This window comes from Musa acuminata, chromosome BXJ1-10 (genome assembly GCF_036884655.1).
Source record: "Musa acuminata AAA Group cultivar baxijiao chromosome BXJ1-10, Cavendish_Baxijiao_AAA, whole genome shotgun sequence".
NCBI classification, from domain to species: domain Eukaryota; kingdom Viridiplantae; phylum Streptophyta; class Magnoliopsida; order Zingiberales; family Musaceae; genus Musa; species Musa acuminata.
This window is the reverse complement of record NC_088336.1, coordinates 16,668,128-16,688,802: the sequence shown is the minus strand read 5'-3', so window position 1 is coordinate 16,688,802 and position 20,675 is coordinate 16,668,128. Positions and strand designations below refer to the sequence as shown.

The 20,675-nt window shown below is 39.9% G+C and overlaps 3 protein-coding genes across 4 annotated transcripts; 1 reads left to right on the top strand and 2 right to left on the bottom strand.

The window, feature by feature from the left end:
* The first annotated feature begins 12,191 nt into the window (after window positions 1-12,191).
* On the top strand, window positions 12,192-13,727 carry LOC135595117 (protein PHYTOCHROME KINASE SUBSTRATE 4-like). The gene has a single exon (XM_065085639.1). It carries the CDS (start codon window positions 12,192-12,194, stop codon window positions 13,725-13,727), a length of 1,536 nt encoding a protein of 511 aa, XP_064941711.1.
* Window positions 13,728-15,423: 1,696 nt separating this feature from the next.
* LOC135594896 (uncharacterized) lies at window positions 15,424-18,339 on the bottom strand. 2 transcript variants are annotated; one of them, XM_065085403.1, is made up of 6 exons: window positions 18,202-18,339; window positions 17,819-17,889; window positions 17,558-17,734; window positions 17,128-17,226; window positions 16,797-17,039; window positions 15,425-16,023 (listed from the first exon to the last, which is right to left on the bottom strand). In XM_065085403.1, exons 2-6 carry the CDS (start codon window positions 17,885-17,887, stop codon window positions 15,559-15,561), a joined length of 1,053 nt encoding a protein of 350 aa, XP_064941475.1. In that variant the 5' UTR covers window positions 17,888-17,889; window positions 18,202-18,339; the 3' UTR covers window positions 15,425-15,558. The 2 variants fall into 2 exon arrangements, with proteins under 2 accessions (XP_064941476.1, XP_064941475.1); XM_065085404.1 differs by lacking the exon at window positions 18,202-18,339 and having other exon boundaries at window positions 15,424-16,023; window positions 17,819-17,887.
* Window positions 18,340-19,506: 1,167 nt separating this feature from the next.
* On the bottom strand, window positions 19,507-20,497 carry LOC135586563 (non-specific lipid transfer protein GPI-anchored 11-like). Its single transcript, XM_065085909.1, has 3 exons — window positions 20,020-20,497; window positions 19,880-19,936; window positions 19,507-19,813 (listed from the first exon to the last, which is right to left on the bottom strand). The coding sequence occupies exons 1-3, from the start codon at window positions 20,363-20,365 to the stop codon at window positions 19,668-19,670; spliced, it is 549 nt and encodes a 182-aa protein (XP_064941981.1). The 5' UTR covers window positions 20,366-20,497; the 3' UTR covers window positions 19,507-19,667.
* Between the last annotated feature and the right edge of the window lie 178 nt (window positions 20,498-20,675).

The following is a 20,675-nucleotide window of genomic DNA, read 5'->3' as shown; positions in this document are numbered from 1 at the left end:
GGAAGATGAGAGTCGAATCCACTATATTCCACTCCATTCCACTCGGTAATTAACGCTTTTATACTATATTCCATTCCAAAGCTAATTTGAGCATCGGAGGAGTTGGGTCGAAAAACTTCCTCTAACATTGATCTTTGTGCAAGAACCCACCAAAGAGCCAAATTCTACCTCGGCGTAACCTCGAGACCAACTCAGACACTCAAATTTTACTTGAGGACTACCTCAGAAGTGCCTTAGACACCTCTGTGCCCCATCAATCATCTCGTAAGATTGTCACATAGGTTTCTCAAATGCCTTTTTGCCTTTGGGTCTAGATGGAACCAAGCCAACTCACGATTTGGCTCATGATTGACAGTATTCTCTCCAAACAAAACTAAATGGCCAATTGTTTTGAAACCTTACACCCAATGACTATATTTGTGATTGTAAAGTTTGACATAGTTGCAATATCCAGGTTGTGGCAAAAGATTCCTAAATTTCCCAAGGAAAAACTTTCTTTATACATATCTCAATCCTTCTCATCATTTACTACAAAGTTTTTATCAGCGAAACATTTTGTTTTTGAGTTCCCATCTCCGAATCAAAGTTCTAATGCTGCTTTCCTGACAATGGATCATGATGCATCCATCATATGCTGTTTTACGTGTCATTTCAGTAGACAAAAGATCCTTGCAGACAGGCATTTTTTGAGATATGAATAATGTGATATAGTACTAACACATGGCTTGATCTCTGTCAGGAGGATCCTATCTGAAGACTGTAACAGGGTCCTACAAAGGCGAGGTCACGAAGAAAAGAAGGATAAGCTGACACGGAAAGAAATAGTTCAAGCTGATGTGCTTTTCTTGATATCACAAGGAAGAGCAGCCACGCTGTTCTGGATCATAGAGAGGTCCCCATGGTTGGGGTTTGATTAGAGGCATCAGACAAGGTTACTGCAACATGTGAAATCAATTTTGTGACTGTGAGTGATGTTAGGGCTTGAGGGCTTGATCTATGTCAGGAGGATCTTCATCACTTCCGTGAGGGAGATGATGCGGCCGCCAAACAGACCGGTAGGCATGAGTTCACGGCCTCCTTTGTCGATGACTTCGAGTGGAACAGCCATGGCAGGAGTGATTCGTGCCTAGACACGCCGATTGCATCCTCCGAGGCTAGCTGGAATAGCAAATCCGGCCTCCTCTACAAGTTGTCGGATTCTGCAACGGTCACCGTGAGAGCGTCTCCCGTAAGAGATCCGAGGAGGCCGCGGGCCTCCGACTCCCATTGGCTCTAATACCGATGTGATGCAGAATGAGGGGTATAGTCGAATAGAATTCGAAAGAAAACCGATAGTATAGTTTGTCGAATAGAAAAGGAGCGAACTAACGAAGCAACTTTGATAAAAATGAAAAGCGGCTCACCACCAAGTTTAAAATCACAATGGGATACAGAAAGTTCACCACCCAATGGAAATTAAACAAGGATATAGAGTTAGAGAATAAAAGACTCATCACTCGCGGACACACCCAAGAGATACATGGTTTATGGGAGCACTCCAAGAGAGCTTCTGCCAAAATATCATCAGTTTCTAAAGTCCTTTCTAAACCCTAAACACCAATATAAGTACTAGTACATAAAACAACCCTTTATGCATAGGAAATTTCAAAATTAAGTGTTCACAGCTATTAACCAACTCCTTTAATGCATTCCTTGGTCATGAACAAAAGCACCTTAAAACAGCTTGAAGAACTTTGTACAGAGAATATGCTGATAAGTTGTCATATTTGAGTGGGTTGAGTTAAAGATTATGAGGCATCATTGTTGGCTGAAAAAAATACTATATCATAATCAAGGTTCATATGATCAGATTGTAGTAAATTAGACACTCACATGTCAATCTTCCCTGGTTGAAAAAGACTTGTCCTCAAGTCCTTGTTTGATTCATCAACATGATTATAAAAAGGACTTAAATCAACCACATTAAATGTTCGGGATACTCCGTAATCTTCAGGTAGCTCAATCTCATAAGCATTTTTGTCAATTTTCTTAAGCAGCTTGAATGGACCATCAACCTTTGGTTTCAGTTATCCAAATTTTCTCGGTGGAAACCTCTCCTTCCTTAGATAAATCCAGACCAAATCACCTGAATTAAACTCCATATGTTTTCTGTGTTTGTTGGTAGCTTGCATGTACCTCTCATTTTGCTTCTCAATGGTTGCTTTCACACCCTTATGCAGCTTCTTTATCTGCTTAGCTCTTTCATCAGCATCTCCATTAAATTATTTTGTTGTAGAATGAGGGATTAAGTCCAAAGGACCAGCAAGAATAGCACCATAAACTATCTCAAAAGGACTCTTACCAATACTATAATTTATAGAATGATTATAGGCAAGCTCAATTTGTGGAAGAATGACATCCCACTGCTTAATATTCTTACCAGAGTAACTTCTAAGCAAATTTCTCAAGCTTCTGTTAGTTACCTCAGTTTGCCCATCGGTTTATGCATGATGCGAACTGCTAAAATTCAAAGAAATACCTAGTTTCCTCTAAAGAGTTCTCTAAAAATGACTAACAAAATTTGAATCTCGATTAGACACCATAGTTCTTGGAATACCATGCAATTTAACAATCTCCTTAAAATACAAATCAGCAATATGAGATGCATCATTAGATTATTACAAGGAACAAAGTGAGACTTTTTTTTGAAAATCTGTCAACAACAACCATGGTAGAATCCTTGTTCCTTTGAGTTCTTGGCAATCCCAAAACGAAATCAAGACTCACATCCTCTCATAGAGCATTTGGCACTGGCAATGGACTATACAAACTAAAATTTTGACTTCCTATTTTTGCCAAATGACACACTCGGCATTGCTTCACATATCTCTCCACATCTCTAAATATCTTAGTCCAATATAAATTTGATTGAATAAGAGCTAGAATCTTGTCCCTACCGAAATGTTCTCCCAAAACACCACCATGAGCTTCAGCTAGAATTACTTGTCTCAAAGAACAAGATAGAACACATAAGGCATTAGCTCAAAACCATCAAAGATAAAAAATTGTTAAAAGGAACCGGATTTACAATTCTACCATATTGAGCCAAAATCTATATTATTCTCATATAGATCTTTGAACGTCTCAAATCCAACAACTTTGACTTTCACTACTGATAATAAAAAATATTTTTTGCTTAATGCGTTAGCAACTACATTTTGAATACCATATTTATGCTTAATTATAAAGTTATAAGATTGCAAGAACTCCACCCAAGCTGCATGCCTCTTGTTTAGCTTATGCTGGTGATTTATGAACTTTAATACTTCATGATCTAAATATAGCACAAATGGCTTGGCAAGAAGGTACCGATTCCAATGAGATAAAGCTTAATATATGGCATAGAACTCCTTATCATAAATAGAATATTTCCTTCTTGTATCATTCAGCTTCTCACTAAAACAAGCAATGGGCTTTCCGTCTTGACTCAAAACAGCACCAATTCTCACATTAGATATATCACATTCAACCTCAAACACATTATCAGAATTTAGTAGAACTAAGATAGGAGCTTCGGTCACCTTTTTTTTTTAAAGCTCAAAACTATCATTAGCCTCACTAGTCCATTTGAATTTATCACATTTCAGACATTCGGTGATTAGAGCGATAATAGAGGTGAAACCCTTGATGAATCTTCTGTAAAAGGAAGTTAAGCCATGGAAACTCCTCACATCATGCAATGAAGTAGGTGTTGGCCAATTGAGAATAGCTTCTACCTTACTTTGATCCATCATGATTCCATCTTTTGAAACAATATACCCCAAAAACACAACGCTAAAAGTAAAGAAATCACACTTTTTTATATTAGCATAAAACTTTTACTATCTTAAAATAAGAAAGATCTCTTTCAGATGATTCATATGCTCCTCTTCGCTCTTGTTATACATCAATATATCATCAAAGTAAACTACAACAAATATTCCAATGCATGGCTTAAGTATATGATTCATAAATCTCATGAAAGTGCTAGGAGCATTAGATAGCCCAAATGACATAACCAACCATTTATATAAGCCTTCTGTAGTTTTAAATATTATTTTTCACTCATCTCCAGGCCTCATTCTTATTTGGTGATAGCCACTCCTCAAATCAATTTTAGAGAAAATAGAAGCACTACATAATTGATCAAGTAAATCATCTAACCTTAGAATGGGAAAACGATAATCCACTATGATTTTTGTTGATAGTGTGATTGTCCACACACATTCTCTAAGAACCATCCTTCTTAGGCACCAACAAGGCTGGAACCGCATAAGGACTCATGCTCTCCCGAATTAACCCCTTTTTCACCAATTCATCAACTTGCCTTTGAAGTTCTTCATGCTCCTTGGGACTCATTCTGTACATTGCCTTATTAAGTAGAACAGCCCTCGGAATAAGATCAATGTGATGTTGGATGTCTCTCAAAGGTGAAAGGCTATGTAGAATCTCTTCCGGTATAACATCTTGAAATTCCTCTAGGATTGGTTTCATGATTGTCGTTTTCTCCTTATATTGTTCGTTCTCCTCTACTACCATTAGGGCCAAAACATGACCACCCTTGTTTAATTCATATTTGCATTCACCATAAGACATAAAAACACTAACTTCCTTCTTTGGTGTACTGATTTCGGAATATTGTAATGGAGCTAAAATAATCTTCTTTTCATTCACTTTAAAAGAATAAGTATATTTATAGTCGTCATACAACACCCTTCTATCATAATGCCAAGGTCTTCCCAACAGCAAATGATAAGCGTTCATAGGAGTAACATCACACCATACTTCATCTTTATAATATTTGCCAATAGAAAACGAAACTAAACATCTTTTAGTTACGATATCATTTCCTTTTTGCAACCAACATAATTGGTACAGATTTGGATGAGGGATTGTATCCAACTTTAGCTTTTGTACTATCTCCAAAGATACCATATTCTCAAAGCTGCCGCTATCTATGATCACCAAGCACACCTTGCCAAGAGAAGTGCATTTAGTGTTAAACATATTTTTTCTCACCTAACTTTTATCCTCGGCCACATAAGACACTTATAAGCTACGTTGCAATACAATAGATAAACTATGATCTGCATAAGTAACCTCTTCCTCATCTTCATCATATTTTGGTTCATTGTCGGCTTCAAATTCTCCTCCATCACTATGATTTTCAACCAATGTTACAATCCTCCTATTTGGACAATCTGAAGCAATATGCCCAAAACCATGACATTTGAAGCATTTTCGGCCACTTGGGGTAGAAGAGTTAGGTGTTTTTTTACTGCTAGTAGATTCTTCACCCTTTTCTTGCACCTTCGAAGTCACCTTACTTTGGATAGTAGGCTTTGAACTCCTCCTTTTTTATATCCTTTTTTTGAACCATATCGAAAACTCTTTTCAAACTTCTGTTGTTTTTCAACTTTAAATGCTAGCTTGCTCACATCATTTAAAGACTAATATGGGTGCAATTGAACAACTTTAGCAATCTAATACTTCAGACCTCCTAAGTATCTTAAGTATCTTACAATTGTTTGCTCTCCCGATTCCACAAGCTCTTCTTTTAACATCAGATTATCGAATTCTGCAGTGTACTCCAGACTAAGATCTTTTTGCTTGAAATCATAGATTTTTAGAAAGATCTCTTGCTTATAATTGTGAGGTAAATATTTTCTTTTTAGCTCCTTTTTCATTTTTTTTTCCCATGTCATGATTTTACTCTTCCCTTCACGTTCTCTTTGTTTTTTCAGATTTTCCTACCAAAAATATGCATTCCGTCTGAGTTTGAGTGCCACAAGTTTGACCTTCTTTTGTTCTGGTAGTTCATGAAAATCAAAAATTCTTTCTACTATATTAAGTCAATCGATAAAGTCATTAACATTAATTTTATCTTCAAATTCTGAAATCTCCAATCTTGGGTTATATTTATTCTACCACTCATCTTGGACTTCATGTCTTGCATGAAATCTTCTCGACTCCCTTGGATGAGGAGGTGTATCATCATCAGAAGTAAATTCATGGATATCATTTTCATGCTGGTTGTGTCTACTTCGAAGTTCTTCAATTATTTCATTTTTTTCTTGCAGACTATGCAGCAATCTTCGTAGCTACAACCTCAATGATTTAGCATCATCTTCATGGTCACTACTTTTACCAACAATATCTTTTCCATTCCGCCTTGCTATGATCTATAGCCTTTAGCTTTAATACCAAATTGATATCGGTGTGATGCAGAATGGGGGGGGGGGTGTAGTAGAATAGAATTTGAAAGAAAATCGATAGTACAATTTGTCGAATAGAAAAGGAGCAAACTAACGAAGAAACTTTGATAAAAACGAAAAGCAGCTCACCACCAAGTTTAAAATCACAATGAGATACAAAAAATTCACCACCCAACGGAAATTAAACAAGGAAACAGAACTAGAAAATAAAAGACTCACCACTCAAGGATACATCCAAGAGATACAGAGTTTATGGGAGCACTCCAAGAGAGCTTCTGCCAAAATATCATCAGTTTCTAAAGTCCTTTCTAAGCCCTAAACACCAACATAAGTACTAGTATATGAAGCAACCCTTCATGCATAGGGAATTTTGAAATTAAGTGTTCACAGCTACTAACCAACTTCTTTAATGCATTCCTTGGTCATGAAGAAAAGTACCTTGAAACAGCTTTAACTTTATGCAGGGAATATGCTGATGAGCTATCATATTTGAGTGGGCTGAGTTGAAGATTATGAGGCATCATTGTTGGGTGAAAAAAATATCATATCATAATCAAGGTTCATATGATCAGATTGTAGTAAATTAGACACTCCCATGTCAGGCTCTTCCGTCGCAACTGCCCTTGCTTTGGGGAGAAGTCCGTCGACGAGGAGAGGCACTTCGAAACAAAGAGCCCAACTCGCTCATCTATGGAGTCGGATGCCCATTATAAGCGCGAAGAAACAAAGCTATCGAACAGGGGAGGTGCATCTCAGTAGCATCCCAGAAAGAGTGGCGGCCGAAGAACCCAAGAACGAATTCGATGTCGAGGAAGTGACGAAGGTGAAGATTACTCTGGGAAACTAGGGTAAAGATCGGAGTTTTTTCCACGTTGCGAATCCGTTTTCACCGGAAAAGACCATTCCGACCGAAATTAGCCACCGTATAATGAACCCCGGGAAGTCGTTGACTGACTCATCCGGCTTCTTCTTCTCGATCCTCTGTCCACCATCCTCGAACCCTGCCGAAGAGCCACCATGGGATTCATTGGAAGTCTTCCGACCAACTGATGAGTCAACGAAGATGACGAAGAAATCGTCGGAGTTCCAACGGCGTGCGATAGTGTTGCCGTTTCCTGCCGAGCGAGACAGCCCCAGCTTCACCTACCCGACGAGCCCAAAGCCTCAGCCGGAGGTTGACACAGCGAGCAATGAAAGCTCGGAACTTAATCTAATAAGAGTGCTCGAGTTTAAATTACCATCATTTTACACTAAATTTGATACGATGACTATTTTATCCGGACTATACTACTAAAATGATACTTGGATCCTAATTAGTTTGATTCGTATCAAAATAGACTAACCTCATCCGCCATCTCAACATCTAGCCTTTATTCAGAATATTCCATCAATTAAATGTGGCACAAAAAATCTTTCCTAACCATTTGCGACTGCAGTTTAACTCATCATAAATGAGCCTCCTACTTAGGTACCCAACAAGTTGTACACATCATCAAAGAGACTTTTTTTCGGGTACGCCACGCCACATGTATTAGTTTTGTACCAACTCTGCACCACTAAAATCCTTGAAAGATAAATCTGGTCGGATTAGACTTATTTCTTGAGTTCACAATCAAAATCAAAATTATGGAAAATTGCAGCATAAATATAAGACAAAACTCTGTAGAGTTGTGTTCTTTGTAGAAAATATCAGTAAGCATCTTGTCCTGTTCATGGCGTTCTAATATTGTGTCCCATGTCTGATCCAGAAGACATTGCTATCAAAAGAAAGCCAAGATTGCTTGCAAAACAGGGCCTCAACACATTTGCACGTTAAGCCAAAATGTTGGTGATAGAGACCCAATTGCTCACAACAACATCTATATCAAGACTTACGCCTATGTGAGCAACAATAAGATTATACGTATATAATACAACTCAAAATAGCACAAAGTTAAGCACTTATATATATTTAACCCAAAAAAGGAACATAAGTGAATTGGACGATTAAACCGGTCCGAACCGGTCTAATGTTTCTGAACCGGGCGGCCCAGACGTTCTTGCGCTCTCCCCATCTTGGTTACCCGCGGCACGACGTCCGGGTCGACCGGAGGCCGGATGCGAACCGGGCTTGGGCCGACGCTGACGGCTCTCTCGCTTCGGCAGTCCAGAAGCCCGTTACCTTTCCGCCGCGGTCCCGCGGGCTCGCCGCCCATCGCCGCCGCGAACCGGTTGTGCTCCTCCTCGATGAAGCGGAACTCGTCGTAGTTGGAGGCAGCGCTGGAGAAGTTTGCGGCGCTCGCGTGGTCGAACCCCTCGGCGGTCGTGACGCTCCACTCGACGCTCGCCTCGCTGGGCTGGTAGCACTCGCTCGGGGCGATGGATGGCGCTGCCGCCCCCTCGAGGCTCCGACGGAGCTGGAGGATCCCGGCCGCCGCGCCGCTGCCAACGAAGCGGCGTCCTTCGAGCTCGTCGAGGGAATCACGGCGGCGGTACGTCACATGTGAATAATTTGATAGAGTAGTAGTAACACATGGCTTGATGAGAATCCTATCTGAAGACTGTAACAGGGTCCTACAAAGGCGAGGTCACGAAGAAAAGAAGGATAAGCTGACACGGAAAGAAATAGTTCAAGCTGATGTGCTTTTCTTGATATCACAAGGAAGAGCAGCCACGCTGTTCTGGATCATAGAGAGGTCCCCATGGTTGGGGTTTGATTAGAGGCATCAGATAAGGTTACTGCAACATGTGAAATCAATTTTGTGGATGCGAGTGATGTTAGGGCTTCAGCTTCCTGTGTGGCAAATTGATGCCCATAGCTTTAGCCATAATTTAGGGAAGAAGATAAGATGGTACTATTCTGCACTGATTTCTTTCAAGGCTTTCCATGGGAAGAGACAGACATCTCTCTCCTCTTGTCATTGTTGTGTTTTGGGTGATGATATGTTAGCTGTTCTTTTATAGGGTGCTAGATATGAATGTGTAGGCCAATTAATGCACTTTTCCCAACCTAAAGTGCAGAAGAAGACACCAGGTTAGGGTGGTAGGGGACTCATATACGATAATGGATTGGAGGTGTTCCTTTGATCTCTCTTTTTTTTTTTTTTTTTAAGTTCTTTATTGTTTTATAAGGTTAGGTTCTTTCAAGAAAGAGGATTGACATATAGGTGATTTACATAAACATGGATGTGCTGAATAAAAATATAGGACATTTGAGGATTCTACTTGTTTATGGTATTATTATCTCATTTCTAAGATTTCATCTATAAATACATGTTAATGATGAATAAGTTTGAGGATAACAAGATACTTTTATATTAAAAAAACTAACAGTAGTCATGCAATTATCCTTTTAAATCTAAATTTAATATATAAGTAAATTTTTAAAAAAATTATCACTTTAAGAATTTTCAGCAGAGCAATTCAACTTTGAAAATACTTACAGAGCATCTTTGGTCATGTGAGAAAAAGACTATTTACTCATATCTTTGTTGAACTCATCATCACTTTCTCTCTATACCACCAATTTGCACTACCTACGCTACCTCCGCCACTACCCTTGCTCCCTTACCAACCCCCAACAATCACTTTCTATCCTTTCGCCTTCATCGATTTCATCACCCATAGCCTTTGTGTGAGGAAGAAGGGGGGCATCAGGGCCGATGGGGTCAATCAACAAAGGTAGTGGCAACCCTCGCTCCCCCACCTTCCTTGTGAGAGGGTTACAAGCAAAGTGCACAGGGGGAAGATCTATGGGGTTAGTGAAGGTAATGACAGTTCTCGTGCTTGTGCCTCATTCTTTCCAATGTGAAAGCTATGAACTATAGGTCTAACAGAGTAAAAGGGAAGGGAGGGGAGGGGAGACGAGTACTAGAGTCCAACAAGGACAAGGTCTCCACCACTAGTCGCCTACATGTGCAATCGTATGCACCACGAGAACTAGGTAACTGTTAGAGGAGGGTCGTGGACAAAGCGAAGGCACAATTAGGCGACTAAGAGCTTGGTGAAGGGTGACAGCCAACAAGGATTAAATGGTTATTTTAATAAAATTAATACTCTATCAGAATTTTTTGAAGTTGGGGTAAAATTTTATAAAAGTTAGTGATTTTTTTTTTATAATTTATCATATATATATATATATATATATATATATATATATATATATATATATATATATATATATATATATTATTCTTAGTTGATGATCAATGTAATGGTACTGAGATTCCAAATAAATTAGTTACCTATAAAAATATTATATATCCTAAATTACTTTTACGCTTATAATTTTAAATTGAAGTTTAGATATAGTAGTCAAATTGTCAATGACAATGGACATTTTAGGGATTTAAAATTTTATTTTAAATTTATTAGTAAGCATGATTATTTGTTATATATGAAGGATTATAATATTTGAAGGGATATTTAATATGCAAAATTTAAATTGCTACTATTTCCAAAATTTTAAAATTATATATGCGACTTCTCCAATGAATATTATGAATTGAACAGAAATATTATGAATTGTTCTCTTTGTTGCATTAGACATTTAACTATGATAACACACCACGATATGCAGCACCTCAAAGCCGAAATCGATTCCTCCTAACTAATCAACAATATCAACTCTATCAAAGTGACTCATTGAGGACTTTAAACCTATGTCTCATTTTGTCCATTTTAATCATTTTGAGATATCTATAAATCTTGTAGCTCATGATCACTCTAATTTTTATAGGACGAATATTTATGCCCATTTTTTGTCTATCTTTGAGGCCTCTTGACTCCTTTCTTTTTAGCTCTGGGTTAAGGTAATATAGCTTATTTCCTTTAAACAAAATATGATAACACATCAATTAAAATATTATCTAAACATTGTTAAATATAGCACTTAATTCCACCGTGGCACCAACCTAAAAATGCTTCATGACACAAAAGGATTTTGACTTGATTGAAATTCTCCCTCTCTTGGTATTTACTCTAAATTTAATTTTAGTTAATCTCCATTAGTAAATAAAAGCTGATTATTAGATGAAATTCTAATTATATTACTATCCCTTGAAAACTATCTCTGGTGGCAAAAATATTAGATATATCTGAAGTATTATATATTTTCTATGTATTATTTTGAAACTTTACAAGGATGTAATTGTAAAAACGCATAGCATTAGTAGGTAAATAGTATATGGTACGCACACATGCATGTATATGGATCAATTTTCTATGATTTTTTAAGAAAATAATCATATTTTAAATATTTTTTAATTTATACTTTTTTTTTGTAAATAGTACCCCCTAATTTGAAAGTACCTATAGATTATTTTTTTCATCTTTTACAATGTGTTTGTTTGTTATAGTATTTTTGGCTTATTAAAGTATTTTGATTTTCTGAATAAAAACACTATAAAATTTACTTTAAAGTATAATAAATGAGTCAAATAAAATTAAAATATAATAAAAATCATTTGATATATCATTCTACGATTAAATATGTATTTATAATGAATTAGGAACAATATTATCTAAGTAAAAAACTAAAAATTGACTTTTTATAATATTGTAGTCACCACAATAAAAATACCATAAATGAGCTAAATAAAAATACTATAATAGTTTATAATTAATAAAAATATATTAAAAAAATTAATGGAAAATTTTCTTGAGGGGTATTTTGAGTGTTTTCTAAATTAATAATATTTTTTGGAAAAAAAAATTAAAGAGGTAACGATTAAGAAAATAATCAAAATGTGAGTATTTTATAAGTAAATCGTTCTTTTTTTCTTAACCTTCGTTTTTAATCTTCTTTTGTACCTTCGTAATGATTGGAGACAAAGTGAGGACCACCGACCCATACTTGCCACTTATGAGGCGGGTAGGGATCAGTTTAGTTGCTCCATAAAACCCCGAAGCCGCAGATTCCCTGCAGAGGCGGAATCCAACCCTTACGTCTTCTTCAACTCCGAGACCGAAACAGCGAGCATGGAGAGGCGCAGCGGAAGAGCAAGCTTCAACGGCAGCCTCTACCCAATGACCCACCTCGGTGAGCCCCTCGCCTCCTCGTACCTCGGCCACGAAACTCCCCGCGCCACCCACGATCACCGCATCGGCCGCCGTGTCGATGGCACCGAGCTCAACGTCTTCGACGCGGAGCGGTACTTCCGCGAGGGAGACGATGCGGCCGCCAAACAGACCGGTAGGCATGAGTTCACGGCCTCCTCCGTCGACGGCTTCGAGCGAAACGGCCACGGCCGGAGTGATTCGTGCCTGGACACGCCGACCGCGTCCTCCGAGGCTAGCTGGAACAGCAAATCCGGCCTCCTCTACAAGCCGCAGGATTCTGCAGCGGTCACCTTGAGAGCGTCCCCCGTAAGAGATCCGAGGAGGCCGCGGGCCTCCGGCTCCCGCTGGCTCTTCTGTCGCAGCTGCCCCTGCTCCGGGGAGAAGTCCGTCGACGTCGAGGAGAGGCACTTCGAAACGAAGAGCCCGGCTCGCTCGTCTATGGAGTCGGATGCCACTATAACCGCGAAGAAACAGAGCTATCGAACAGGGGAGGTGCGTCTCAGTAGCATCCCAGAGAGAGTGGCGGCCGAAGAACCCAAGAACGAATTCGATGTCGAGGAAGTGACGAAGGTGAAGATTACTCCGGGAAACTGGGGTAAAGATCGGAGCTTTTTCCACGTTGCGAATCGGTTTTCGCCGGAAAAGACCATTCCGACCGAAATTGGCCACCGTATAATGAACCCCGGGAAGTCGTTAACTGACTCATCCGGCTTCTCCTTCCCGATCCTCAGTCCACCATCCTCGAACCTCGCCGAAGAGCCACCGCGGGATTCGCTGGAAGTCTTCCGACCAACCGATGAGTCGACGAAGATGACGAAGAAACCGTCGGAGTTCCAACGGCGTGCGACGGTGCTGCCGTTTCCTGCCGACCGAGACAGCCCCAGCTTCACCTACCCGGCGAGCCCAAAGCCTCAGCCGGAGGATGACGCGGCGAGCGACGAAAGCTCGGACCTTTTCGAGATCCAGAGCCTGTCGACCCAGATGACGTACCGCCACCGTGATTCCCTCGACGAGCTCGAAGGACGCCGCTTCGTTGGCAGCGGCGCGGCGGCCGGGATCCTCCAGCTCCGTCGGAGCCTCGAGGGGGCGGCAGCGCCATCCATCGCCCCGAGCGAGTGCTACCAGCCCAGCGAGGCGAGCGTCGAGTGGAGCGTCACGACCGCCGAGGGGTTCGACCACGCGAGCGCCGCAAACTTCTCCAGCGCTGCCTCCAACTACGACGAGTTCCGCTTCATCGAGGAGGAGCACAACCGGTTCGCGGCGGCGATGGGCGGCGAGCCCGCGGGACCGCGGCGGAAAGGGAACGGGCTTCTGGACTGCCGTAGCGAGAAAGCCGTCAGCGTCGGCCCAAGCCCGGTTCGCATCCGGCCTCCGGTCGACCCGGACGTCGTGCCGCGGGTAACCAAGATGGGGAGAGCGCAAGAACGTCCGGGCCGCCCGGTTCAGAAACATTAGACCGGTTCGTACCGGTTTAATCGTCCAAATCACTTATGTTCGTTTTTTGGGTTAAATATATATAAGTGCTTAACTTTGTGCTATTTTGAGTTGTATTATATACGTATAATCTTATTTTTGCTCACATAGGCTTAAGTCTTGATATAGATGTTGTTGTGAGCAATTGGGTCTCTATCACCAACATTTTGGCTTAACGTGCAAGCAATCTTGGCTTTCTTTTGATAGCAATGTCTTCTGGATCAGACATGGGACACAATATTAGAACGCCATGAACTGGACAAGATGCTTACTGATATTTTCTACAAAGAACACAACTCGACAGAGTTTTGTCTTATATTTATGCTGCAATTTTCCATAAGTTTGATTTTGATTGTGAACTCAAGAAATAAGTCTAATCCGACCAGACTCATCTTTCAAGGATTTTAGTGGTGCAGAGTTGGTACAAAACTAATACATGTGGCGTGGCGTACCCGAAAAATGTCTCTTTGATGATGTGTAGAACTTGTTGGGTACCTAAGTAGGAGGGGTTCATTTATGATGAGTTAAACTGCAGTCGCATATGGTTAGGAAAGATTTTTTGTGCCACATTTAATTGATGGAATATTCTGAATAAAGGCTAGATGTTGAGATGGTGGATGAGGTTAGTCTATTTTGATACGAATCAAACTAATTAGGATTCATGTATCATCTTACTAGTATAGTCCGGATAAAATAGTCATCGTATCAAATATAGTGTATGATGATAGTAATTTAAACTCGAGCACTCTTATTAGATTAAGTTTCCCCCTTGTTTTTTTTTGGGGGGGTGGGGGGGGGGGGAATGATAGTAGTGAAGACGAGATTTGATCGTAAGATTTTGTTATTAACAATCAAAATTTGTAAACCAGCTAAAATTCTCAGTTTGATATCATTCTAATTAAATAATAATAAATTACGACAAAAACTCGCTATGTAACAACTAAAACATATGTTAATAATTATATTTATATATATTCTTCTCAATTTATTCATGTCGGTGCATGCGAAGAAAAAAAAAAAAAAATTTATTTTGGTTTGAATCATGAATGGCACGAGTAAAGCTTGGATCGAAGTGAGACCATAATATTTTAGTGGCCTAAGGAGACATATATGAGGAAAATTAAATGTATCACCACTGACACCTTTAATTATGCAAGCATTTGTACAAAATTATCGTACTCTTTCTTGACTAATATCTTTAATAATATAAGTATCTCTCCCTCTATTGAAGATTCATCCAATCGTGTCATATTGATAGTTTAAAATCTCATTCGATAAATTTTGGAAGGTATTAGCCAGATTCTTGAATCGAATATTATATCTCTCCTTTTAAGTTTGCAAAAAAAATATATATATATATAATATAATGGTTCCAAAACCAGACATCAACCCATAACTTGCCCATCCATTTGCCAGCTCAATTTGAAGCCAATTGTTCTTCTGGTCCAGTCCCTACTATTGCATGAATGCCAAACTTAGCTACCTTTCTCATTGCATGCATATTTCATGACCATTACTTGTGACTCATTATTGTCCAAAAAGTTCTCAAAAGGGCTACAGGGCTTCACTGCTACATAGAAAAGGAATGATAGAGGAGAAGAATAAGATATGGATAACAAAAACTTTATTTATCATTTTTCAATGTCTCTTTTAATCTCTCATGTTACAAAGTCACATGCACCATGACCTAACTTGATTTATTGGGACTCCTGGTTATATCAGGAATCTCAAAGTCTAACTTCTAATCTAGATATAAAATTTAATTTAACATTGCAACAATTATCTCATGACGGAGAAAAGGTTTATGCATCAATTAAGCAGACTCCCTCATTTGAATCATCAGCTCGTGTTGAGCTTCTGATTTAGCAGCTCCACTGTCACTGCGGTTCACCTGCGGAGCAGTCAAATTTTGGTTTGAGTTTTTGACATGAAGTGACCTGGGAGATTCCTCATCACCCGAGGAAAACGAATCTGATGAGCCCTGTGACAGGGCTTCAGATGTCGAGGGCTCTGGTTTCTGGAGAATGGACAAAAGGGATGGTTCTTTGGAGAGCACAGAACCTCCTGAGTTGAGGAAATCAGACATCTTCTTGTCATCCTCTTTCATTTGTTCAGCATAACTGCTGATATCAAATCCATCTTGATTATGACCCCCAAACGCAGATTCCAGCTTATCGATGTCGAAGAGGTCTGTCATAATCTTCTGGCTTTCTGCATCATCCGAGTAAACAAATTTAACCTTTTTGTATGTCTTCTGGTCCACAAATGGCTTCACTACCTGCAAAAAATGGTAAGTTGATAAGGTGAAACTTCTCAACTCACATTGAGCTGAATCTTACTACAGATTTCTTGTTCATATCCAGTGACTTGTATAGAGAGCAAGTTGTTCATCTACATTATTCAAGATGCACATGACATGCTATTCACATGTTACTGATTCTGAAAGTTCATTGACACACACAACTTAGTGTCAGCATTTGGCATACAAAACTATCAGAGACATGATTATGCAGTTTAAACACCATGTATGAACATTAGAATTGGATCACCAAATAAATTCAGCATGATGTGTTGTTCTTGATGCAATTTCTTGTGTGACCAAGTAGAAGTATCAATCAATCTGGAACCTTATAAACAGATTTCTTGTTCAAGTCCAGTAACTTGTATGGTCAGCAAGTTGTTTATCTACATGATTCAAGATGCAAATGACATGCCTACTCACATATTCCTGATTCTGAAGTTCATTGGCACACACCAATTAGTGTCAGTATTTGGCACACAAAAAAACTCTTGTAGATGTTCAACGTATAATAGGCATGATTATGCATTTTAAACACCATGTATGAACACCAATACTGGATCAGTAAACAAATACAGCGTGATGTGTTGTTGATGCAATTTCTAGTGTGACCAAGGGGAATCAGCTGTTCTATCTTCATTTTGTCTATATGGATATCTCAAGTATCAGAATTGGTGAATGTATTGTTGGTGTCATGCAACCATCATCTTGAATTCATAGGAAAGGATCGGCATGTAAGATCAGATGGTTACCTTCGAAAAGGATTCGAAGATTCTTGGGGGGTTGTAGAGGATTCCTAGAGCCAGTCTTTCGGGGTAATAATCCTGCAACACACGAGCTGTTTCACGGGTCGCCTTCACCGATGTGCTTGCCATAGTCCAGCCCTGGAAATCAATAAGCCACACCATCTGTTCTTGATCTGCTGCCAAGTTCAAGATGGCATTCTCCATGCAGTACACCAGGTACTTGATCTGCCCTTTGGCTGAGCTAGTATTCTAATCAAACACATAGAGCAATTAGCAAAAGAACAAAACCATGAAAACCAAAAGGTAAAGAGCACATAGCATCTTCTATACGCCAAACCTGAAATCCAGGCCTCATTACAAGAACTGCTCTTCCATACTTATCAAGATAATTAGCTCTGTAGATTTTTCCTGTCTCAGCCTCATGGACAACATCTTCCTGAACAATGAAAACAAAGAAAATGCATCACAATCTGATTCTGACACAACAAAGCATATGTTTAATCACCGATTATGATATTGTCAGAGTAACAACTCATCAACCCACGGAGGCACGTTTACTTCCATATGTGTGCTGGCCATATTAATGTCAGAAACCAATGAGTAGACTCCAGATTACATATATAATATCTATCAAAATTTTATTTGATCAGGCATATTTGTTGTGTTTAGATATCTAGGAAATTGAACATAATGCTTTAATGTTAATTACAAGTAACTTGACTCGGACAAGATTTTGTGGAAATTGCTATAGAGATGACAGTGCATACCCAGCGGATGGTTTCCGGTTTACATTCCAATCTCCACTTTAGAGTTTCCTTCAGCATTTTACCTGACTTCTGAACATCCCAATTTCTTGCTCGGAGATACCGCAGTATTGAAGCATCTGAACAGAAATTTGGCAGCCTTTCTGCCAATTGACCCAAGAGACATCGGACTTCATTTATCTGAATGCCAAGGAACAAAAGTATCATTACACATATCAGACAGAGATTTAAGTGCATTTGTTGGCTTGATTCAGCATCTCCAACCTTTGTTTGCTGTTCTTGGTATGACAAGGCTTTCTCTGCACTGCTAGCTCTTGGTTTTCTTAGATACATCCCTACATAAATCAGGAAAGTCTAAGGGATTTGCAACTCAAGTAATCATAATATCTTAGTCAAAAATGGGTCTATAAATGCACGCAAACACATTGGATAACAACAACACGATTCTCCGATCTGTAACGAAGTGGAAATTTGATGAGTGATTTGATCTCCAAACCAAATCAAGAAAAGAACTCCTATAAAATCCCATGCATAGTTCACCTCATATAAAATGAGACAACCAGTTGTGAAATCGAAGGAGCAGCAGAAAGCAGGAACAGATTCTTACTTGGGATGTTGGGCAGGAAGTAGGGAATAATATTGCTTACCAGTTAGGACTTCTGCCTGAAGAATAAATCGTGAGATGCTGGCTTCTCACGGCCTTTAAAGAGAGCACAAACCCTGCGCCTGCAACCGGGAGATGTGGTGCGACAAGGGTTGATGAAAACAGCGGAGGAAGATGGAAGATTTGGTGGCCGAAGGCCGAGACTGCCGGGCGTGTCTGACCAGCTGTTGGCCTTCAATTCCTCGCAAGCAACAGCTTTTCCTCCATGACACTTGTTAAAATTAATTCAAATATTTAGGATATGAAAAAATAAAAAATTTAAATAAATAGATAAGGGTGAAAGATTTATTATGATATGATATTTTTTATTTTTTAAAAAATTAATTTTATCTTTTAATCAATATAAAGAAGTATTGTTAGATCAATCCAAAAATATTACAGAAAGTATATCGATTAAAAAAGAAGGTTCGTTAGTAGATTCAGCAAAAAAAAAAAAAAAAAAAAAAGAAGAAGAAGATAGTAGGCATTGGAGTAAGTATTTGTAATCTATTTTTTTCTATCTTTAAAGGTGATAATTGTTGAATCTCGAATTTTGATGATGAAACCAATTGATAATGTTATGATCTAATCTGTGTTTTGAGTAATGCTGGACTAGCTTCGATCAGAAGAGGCAAATTGATTAAAACAGGAGAAATCGGATGTTGGGCCGGAGTTGAACTATGTCAGAAGATTGGACGTCCCGGTCAAAGGATCGGTCAACATGTTGGCAGAAGGCTTCGTCCCGTGAATTCGGGGCATCAGTTCGAAGGATCGAACATTCCGCCAAGGAGATCGGAAGTTACGGGTATCAATATGCCGATTGGACAATACGTCGAAAGAGAGGATGATGCGTCGAAGGATCAAACGAAGCGTCAGAAGAACCAATGGCATGTCGGACAACAGATGATTCGTCCTTTGTAATAATTTATCTAGATCGAATTAGTTTAGGTCGTAATTGGATTGGTTTAGAATATAATTAAGTCAACTCAATTAGGGTCAACTTGAACAAAAGTGAGGTTTATATATATATATATATATATATATATATATATATATATATATATATATATATATATATATATATATATTTCGAGTAATTTGGGCGCCGTGAAGTGCTATCGTCGCAGCTAAAACGTCGTATATTTGGTGGGGAATAAAGTCGAATACATGGCAAACAATATGGCTCATAATTTTCTTGAGAATTTATAGGAATGCTTGCTTTTAAGCTTGTGGTATAAACAATTCGAGTAGAGAGAGAAGATACGAAGCTATGCGTCTTATCATGAAAGAGGATTAGAGAAGTCATCAATGAAGAGGATTAGAGGAGCCAGAAAAAATCCTTGGCAAAATAATACAAGTAGTTTTGGTTTCCGACACAACTTAATAGAAGATGCTTCAGAAGCAACAAGTGCAGTCCTGGGAATAAGCTTGTTATTGCTGATCTATCCCTGCAATATGTCAGGCTATCATCTACGCATGTAGACTTGCAAGGATCACATCAACAAAAGACAGAAGAATGAGAAACGCCAAACCGGTCGTCCCGTATCTCGAACTGCTGTTGTGGCTGTTCGGTGGTGCGGTGGCTGGCGTCTCTGTTTCCAGCGATGAACTGGATCCTGCTGGAGATTCTAACATAAACCCAAGTATGTCTACGTACAAGAAGAAGAAGACTTCAGCCATACCTGGTTCTTCTGGATCTCCACTTGATGGTGACGGACTTGCAATTGGAGCTCCAAGAACTGCAGATGGTACGCGCAAGGAGGAGTGAAGCTAACAGGCAGTAGGAGATGTATGGAACGTCGAGAGTATTGAGCATGCCGACCTGCGCACAGGGTCGCCGGCGGCGCGTCAACGCGGCAGGCAGTGGGGAGCGCGAGGGCCTTGGTAGTGTCGATCTCCACGCCGAACACATCGTTGTCACAGATCAGCTGGCAGAGGCAGACCGGCTCCGTGTCCACGACGCTGGCGAGGCCACGGCAGCACCCCTTGCCAGGGCGGGTCAGGTTGCTGCCGGCTTCCGCGTACGTCAAGCACGCCGACAAGTTCATCATGGCGCCGGTGCAGTCGGGCGCGGGCGGCGGGGCTGGTGCCGACCTCTGGGATAGCGGGCCATGGAGCAGAGAGAGGAACACCGAGAACGAGACCACGACCCATCGTGTGTTCGACATGCGTCGAGCCCTCCTCCGCAATCCCTTCTCCCTGCTCAACGTTAGCTGGTGTAGTCGGTGGCGTGCGAACGATCACAAAGTCATTTGAACGATTGCTCGTTCGATCTCGCACGAGCAAATCAATAGAGTCGCTGATTCAAACAGGGATTGATTCTAAAAGCTGTAATCACCTCTCTGATAAAACCGTGACAGCTACAAATTGTAAGAATACATTGTGTTTGCCAGAGAGATTGTTGCAGACTTGGAGCCGAAAGCATTAATGCCGTCGGGCAGAGCTGCTGTTCCTGGGAGGAGATCACATGAGTTCCGT